This window comes from Thamnophis sirtalis, unplaced genomic scaffold (assembly GCF_051295495.1).
Source record: "Thamnophis sirtalis isolate CommonGarterSnake01/CBP01778 unplaced genomic scaffold, rThaSir2_p1.2 scaffold_4, whole genome shotgun sequence".
Taxonomy (NCBI): domain Eukaryota; kingdom Metazoa; phylum Chordata; class Lepidosauria; order Squamata; family Natricidae; genus Thamnophis; species Thamnophis sirtalis.
Window position 1 is genome coordinate 110776095 of NW_028261384.1, and position 7805 is coordinate 110783899.

General features: G+C 35.5%; 1 protein-coding gene across 1 annotated transcript; it reads right to left on the reverse strand.

The window, feature by feature from the left end:
- Positions 1-6547: 6547 nt before the first annotated feature.
- Positions 6548-7462, reverse strand: LOC148046187 (olfactory receptor 14A16-like). The gene has a single exon (XM_087714574.1). The coding sequence runs from the start codon at positions 7460-7462 to the stop codon at positions 6548-6550; it is 915 nt and encodes a 304-aa protein (XP_087570700.1).
- Between the last annotated feature and the right edge of the window lie 343 nt (positions 7463-7805).

Consider the following 7805-nt stretch of genomic DNA (forward strand, 5'->3'; position numbering starts at 1 on the left):
AATGTTGATAACATGGAGGGAAAAGAAATACCGGATAGATACCTTGGCGAAAGCTCAAGAATTCCAGGAACTTTTACTAGCAGACGATGAGAGATTTAATAAAGAAGGACTTTTAAGACAGGAGGACACTATAATTGAAACTCAACCAGAGGGGCGGGGGCCAGGAGAGGCCAGAGAACGAGAGAGATATGGCAGAGAAGATTCGAGAGCAAGGTCACCCGTCGAGACACGATCTAAAGGCGCCCTCAAAGCGAATAACGTGTAAGGGAATTGAAGAATGGGAAACGAATGTACTATCAGCAAATGTAAATGGTCTTAACATAACTTCCAAAAGAAAACGTGTACTGTCGGATCTAGTGAAACAAAAGTTAGATGTAATCTGTCTTCAGGAAACCCACATTAAAGAAAAGTACAATAACCTGTTGGTCTGTCCAAAACTAGGTAAAACATTCTGCTCGTCAGCACAAACCAGAAAAAGAGGAATTGTGATGTATATAAAAGAATGGTTGAACCCCAAATTAATACATGCAGACAAAGACGGTAGGGTATTAATGGTGGAGATAATTAATGGTGGGAAAAATTTTTTACTAGTTGGAATCTATGCCCCAAACCAAAAACAAGAGAGATTTTATATTAATCTATATAAGAGGATAAATGAAATAGAGTGGCAAAATATATGTATTCTAGGGGATTTCAACGCTATAGCAGACGGTAAGATGGACTATAAGGGTACTCACAAGAAAAGCACAAGAAGGAAACTACCGTCTGCCTATGTAAATATGGTGAAGGATTTAGATCTTTATGATGTCTGGCGAACAATGAATGACAAGATGCAACAGTACACGTTTTACTCCCATCCACATAATTCATGGTCCCGTATCGACATGGTTTGGTCAAACTCGGAGCTACTCATGGATACTGTAAATATTGAAATAACAACCAACAAGTGGGCCGACCATCACCCAGTCTTATGGCAATGGAAAGGGAAGGCAAGGATAAAAGCTAGGTGGACATTAAACCAGAACATACTACAAGAGAAACAATTTGTACAACAAATAGAAAAGGAATTGGGCTACTTCTTTAAAGAAAACTGTAAAGAGCAGACCTCAATACAAAATGTTTGGGACACGATTTAAAAATAAACAAGGAAAAAACAAAAATGATTATAAAAAATTTCCCCAAAAAACAGATTGGAGAACTAGAGAAAACAATGGAATTAAAGGTAACTAAAAAAATTAAGTATTTAGGGATCTGGCTGTCTGCGAAATGCTCTTCCATAAAAGAAAACAACTATGATAAGTTGTTACAGAATACTCAAAAGGACTTAAAAACCTGGTCAAAACTACAACTATCACTGATGGGAAGAGTCGCAGTAATTAAAATGAATGTTTTGCCAAAAATCCTCTACCTATTTCAAACGGCACCGGTTAAGCTAGGGGAAAAATTTTATAATGATTTGGACAAAATGATTCGAAACTTTATATGGAATGGTAAAAAGCCCAGAATAAAATATATGCACCTGCAGGATAAAAGAACTCAAGGGGGAATGGGATTACCGGAATGGAAAACATATCATCAAGCAGCAACAACTATGTGGATAAAAGAATGGGTAATGTTAGCTAATAAAAGAATCTTAACAATAGAGGGCCACGACCTGCAATACGGGTGGCACAACTACTTATGGTGCGAGGGAAATAAAATCCACAATTATTTTAGTAGTCACCATTTAAGGGGGGTATTGATTAAGGACTGGCTCGAAATTAGAAGGAGATACTACACGCAACTACCTAAATGGATATCTCCGATGGAAGCCCTGATATACCCGAATTTGATAAACTTGGATAAAATTGTTACCTACCAACAGTTGCTAGATGACCAAAACAAACTAAACCCCAGGGAAAATTTGGCTGATAAGGGAATAAACATCGATTGGTGGCCATATCTTCAAATTCAAAACAAACACAAATTCGATCTAGCACAACCCGGCTTCCAGAACAAGAACCAGGAATTAGATAAAATTTTAATTGGACCAGATGAGAAATTAATTTCAAAAATATACAACTGCTTACTGATTCAAAAAATGGAAGCAGAAAGAGTAAAAGAAGTCATGGTAACCTGGGCCCAAAACATCGGCCACACAATAGACCTAGACGACTGGGAAAGAGTCTGGGAATGGAACCTAAAATTGACAAAATCGACGGCCTATAAAGAAAATATATATAAAATGTTATACCGCCGACAAGACTGGCGAAAATGTCTTCAAAAGTTTCGGCCATATGCTGGAAATGTAAAACAGTGCTGGGCACGTACTACCATATGTGGTGGACGTGTCCGGTAACCAAAGCATATTGGAAGCAAATACTAGGATGGCTGAATGGAATCTTGTCAATTAAACTATGTCTTAAGCCGGAAACTTTCTTATTAGGGATAATAGATCAAAAAATTTGCAAATCTGACCAATACCTCCTAGTCCATATTCTGACAGCATCAAGGATTGTTTACGCACAGTGCTGGAAGAGTGAAAATGTCCCCACCAACACTATGGTGATGAATAAAATTTTAGAACTAGCAGAAATGAACAGATTGACGATGCGAATTAATGACAAAGAAGATACAGACTTTTATACAGTCTGGGAGAAGCTGTACAAATGGCTTGATGAGTCAGTGAAGACTTAGACACAAAAAGAGATAGCTGACTAACCTAATACGATTAAACCAATAACTCAAATGAACAATATACAACAACTGAGAGATAAGCGAAAGGAGAAATGTATCAGGGGCGAGAACCCACCGTCGAGCAATTTTGTTATACTACAATGTTGGGAAAACTTAAAAAAGCTGATAGGAAATCCGCTATAATTACCTGCATGAAATTAGCGATTAAACTTCATTTTAGATGAGGCGAGAGGACTTATAATCCTTGCCTCTTCAAGCAAGGAAAGGAAAAGAGAACTAGGTTGTCCTCAGCAGAGGAAAATATGCAAATGTAACAAATGTTAGAAGGGAGGGAAGGAGGACAGTAGGGAAGTCAGGATGGAGAGGAGAAAGGAGAGGAATAGGAAAGGCAGAAGAAGGGGGGAAGGATAAAGAGGAGGAAGAGAAAGAAGAGAAGGGAAAGAAGGTGGGAAGAAAGAAGGAGAGAAGAAAGAGAAGAAACTGGGGGAGGAAGGAGGGAGGGAAGAAGAAAGGGTAGTAAAGAGGGAAAGAGGGAGGGAAAGAAAGAGAGAAAGAGTGTTGAAAGGAAGGAAGGAAGGAGGGAGGAAAGGAGGGAGGTTAAGAGAAAAGAAAGGAGGAGGGAAAGAGGAAGGGAAGGAGGGAAGGTATGTGTGAAGGAGGGGGGATCGAGGGAGGGAAAGGAGGGGGAAGGAAAGGAGGAAAGGAGAAAAGAAAGGAGGGAAGGCAGGGGAGAAGGAAGTAAGGGGGAGGGAAGAAAAGGGTATGGAAAAGAAGAAATAAGGGAAGAGAAGAGGGAGGGAAGGAATAAGATACCTAACCTTTGATGTTTATAATGATTTGATAGTATGGGAATATCTTGGAATGTAGTTGTATTGTTTTTTACAAGTTATGGATGTTGTATTTTCTTTTTACCAATAAAATCTTTTTTTAAATTAAAATAAAAATAAAAATAAAAGTTGAGAAGTTGATTTCCTTGACTGCCCTACCTGAAAAAGCAGATATCTGATGCTTCAGAATAAGATTCTATTTTACAGCATGGCTAGTAACAGCTCTTCTTCATCATAATGTGTCATTCTCAAATTCACTATGGGACTTTACCCAGGGAATTTCTCCTTCTCCAGAAGTGATAGTTAATAAAGTAAAGTGTCATTTAAAAAAACATGGTAATATGTGATATGTGAAACCACGCAGAATAATTTGCCAGATGAAATCTTTTTTTCTTCAAAGATTCTGAAATCTCTGTGGAAACCTCAGACTATACATTCATGTGCAAATAGTTTGCATTTTTGAACTTTTTATGCAGAAGGAAATAAATCCCATAGAGATCTCCCATTGGAAATTCAAGGCTAGAGATTATTTAATATACTGATTCAGTAGTTAAATTGATTCAACCAATGATTTTGTGAATTTCAAAAGCAGTTATTATTCTGGGGTATTTTAAATGTTGCTGAACATCATTCTTAGAGTCTCTAAGAAATTATGGCTTGAAATGCTCTAGTTAACAAAGGTTCTGTTTGAGTGGTTAAACCCTCATTATTTTGTTGCAGTCCTTTTGAGCTATTTACTTTAAAGAAACAGAGAAAACTGGCAAGAAAACTATTCTTCCATTTCTGTGGAAGAACAAGCAAAAAAGCAAGATAGATGCATAATTAATATTTTAGTTCTTATTCTACAGATGATTGGATTGAAAAGGAATAGATGAGAAGAATATAGGTCAGAATAAACAAATTGCAGCATTTGATTCATATGCAATGGCAATTGAGAAGACATTTTGAAGAGTTTAATAACATATTTTGATTTCTCATTTATAGTAAGAAAGAATGCAGGTTTAAAGCTGAGGTGACTGGAAGCATTGTTTTGACTCTTATTTCCTGAATAAAGGGTGAGAGAGGATATATGTGTGTGTAATCTTCACATAGCTTCAAAGCTTTTCTTATCTTATGTGAAAGTCTCTGACAGACGAATAGGCGCTTGATGGATTAGAAAACAGTACCCACAGAAACTGAATAAACGCAACTTTGCCATACACAATCTACACTATGGATTCTTGACTGTGTATAGGTTTCACATGAAGACACATTCTGGGATATCATTTCTTTAAAAATAGCCCACTGTTTAACATGAATTATGCATTAATTACATTTATGATGAGTCAAAATTAGAAGTTAATAGCATTCTATGATTTCTCCAGGTTGAAACACATTGTGCTACTCTATGTAGAGTATAAAGTCATCCTCATATCTTATAGACTGTAGCTAATGAAGATCTTGTAACTGTTTTAGGCACATGTCATTATAATGCCATTCATTTAATTTTCAGAGCACTATAAAGGTAGTCTAAGTTTTGTATAGGTCTTATTTCTTCCACTACTCTAACTACTAATACTATAAGATCACCAAAACTCAAATGTCCATAATTTTCTTTGGCTACCTTACATTTTAACTACCTTACATTTTAAGGTAGTTATCAATTTTTGCTCTTCATAAAGTGTTTTCCCCCTTTATTGTCATTTTGAAAACTTTAATTTAGTTGTTGAATTGATTCCATGGTTAGATTTCAAATACTAGATTTTTACATTACTTTGCCATCCTTAGACTTGGTTGCTATCAGTAATTCCACCATATTCATTCATTCCAGTCTACTAATCCCTCACTTTTGAGTTCTCTGGGTTTACAGCAAGAGCTCCTTTGCAAGGCTAAACAAAAATGCAGTAAATCTGAGCAAGAGCCATCCTTAAAAATTTGTGTCCCTATGGCACATCTAATGACAGATACTGTCCAATAATTTTCAGTTTTCTATAGCAGAATCAGAAATTACCAAGGTTCCAACTGTCATAATTCCATCCACAAGGACTGCCTCAAAATATGTGGTGCTTGTCTTTTTTGTTTCCTATTAGGACAAAGGCAATGTTCTAATTATGAATAAATCTCCATTCAAATTATATTTATATTGATTTTATATTGGAGCAGTTATGTGATGGCTGCAGAATCAAGTATCAATGGAAACTTCAAAGAAAATATAATCATAAAAAGTAAAAAAATAGGTAGACTACAAGTCTTGTAAATGTTCAACTTCATAATAGAACGATTTATCAAATTATGATTTTTTTTTCCTCTTTTGCCACTGGAGACAAACAAATGATTAACCTTCCTTTGCAAGTCATTTGCTATCCCAATAAACCTTCCATAATGAAAAGAAGAAAGGCAAAGAATGAATGATCTTTGGGAAAGTTTTTTTGTTTTATTCAATCTTTCTGCATTTATTTTGTTGTTCAATATGCAAAGTGATACATTTAAAGCCACAGAACTCATATTTCATTTTTTTTAGACAGAATAGATTTCATATTTCTGAGGCTATTGATAATTGGATTGAGCAGAGGTAAAAAGAAATGGATATGGGAAATGTAATTTTAATCTAAGTAAGAATAAACATTAAAGAAAGTTCTTGGACAAGTAAAAAACATGCAAAAATATTTTTAAAAATGTAAGGTGAGGGAAAACTAGTGGAAGAGGACTTTTGCATAGAAGATATTTTCCACATTGTCTTCAAATTCAATATGTAGGATACACTGGCAAAGTTGACACATTGATTAAAAGGGGGAAGCTCATTTTATACAAAAAGACATAGGAAAAAAATAGCACACATATGAAAAACCTCCTTGTCATTACATTTTCCTTAATAGCATTGCACCTGATCCCCATTCTATCCATGTTTAACATATCAAAAGTGTGTTAAAATAAATTACATATTCTATTATTTTGGGGGGATTGAGAGCTAAATTTCCCTGCATCCCAACTATGTAGAACAGTCAAAGAAAGACAATAAAATATAATTTTGCTGAACAGAATAGAAACAACATTAAAACAACATTTCAGAATCTCCACAATTTAAAGAAGACAGCTTTTATATTCTTATTCCTCATGCTATAGATGATTGGGTTGAAGAGGGGTGGAAGAAGGGAATATAGAATAGTCAAAGCCAAATCTAAATCAGATGGGGTGTCAGAGGGACGTCTCATATTAACAAAGAATCCAGTTAATATAAAGATAGATACTACTGTAATATGGGGAATGCAAGTTGATAAGGCTTTTAGCTTTCCTTGTTCAGAAGGGATTCTTTGTACTGCCTTGAAGATCATGGCATATGATATGATAATAAAAGTAAAACAAGCTAGTGCTACAATGGCACTGACCAAAATAATCCTAACTTCTATTAAATTGATTCCAGAGCAGGATAGCTTAAGCAATTGTGGAATATTACAGAAAAACTGGTTTACAATATTAGAACACAAAGAGCTGGAAAATATGCCAGTGGTATGCAACATACCATAGAGAAAACTTACAATCCAAACTAGACCCACAATTTCGGTGCAGGATTTCAAACTGATCAATGTCTCATATTGGAGTGGATTACAAATTGCAACATACCGATCATACGCCATTGCTGTGAGTAGGAAGAAATCAGAAGCTGCAAAGGAGATAAAGAAAAATGCTTGGGCAACACAACCCAAGTAAGAAATGTATCTGGTATTTAGGAGGAAATTCATCATGCATTTTGGAACAATCACTGAAACAGAGCCTAGGTCCTGCAGTGCCAAATTCATTAGAAAGAAGTACATGGGCCTATGCAATCGATGATCAGAAGCTACTGCAGATATGATGAGAAGATTTGTGGTTAGAGTTGCTAAATATAACAGAAAGAACATGAAAAAATATAAAATCTGCAGATGTCGACTTTTTGAAAATTCCAGGAGCAAAAAGTAAGACACTACAGTTTGATTATCCATGTTTTATTTATGACACAGCTGTATGGCAAAACTGCAAGGAAGCAGAGGAGAGAGGTGCAATTAGACAAAATTTGAGAAGTAGCTCTTTGATATTGAGAAAACAAAAAGAAACATAAAGCATGGAAATAATAAACAGAAAATCACCCTTTGGAAAATATCAATACCAACTAGACTACACTGTCAATTTATATCTATCTATACTCAAGAACCAAACACCAACCTCAATACTTCCTTCTTCCCACTTTCCAGTTCTGTTAATTCATGTACTTTTCAAAAGGAATACTAGGATTAAGAAAATTCTGTCCCAGTCCATTTTCAACTATGGACGTTTACTGAGAATATC

Excerpts from the sequence above, each read along its gene's own strand:
- LOC148046187 (XM_087714574.1), bottom strand. The coding sequence starts at position 7,462 with ATGGATAATCAAACTGTAGTGTCTTACTTTTTGCTCCTGGAATTTTCA.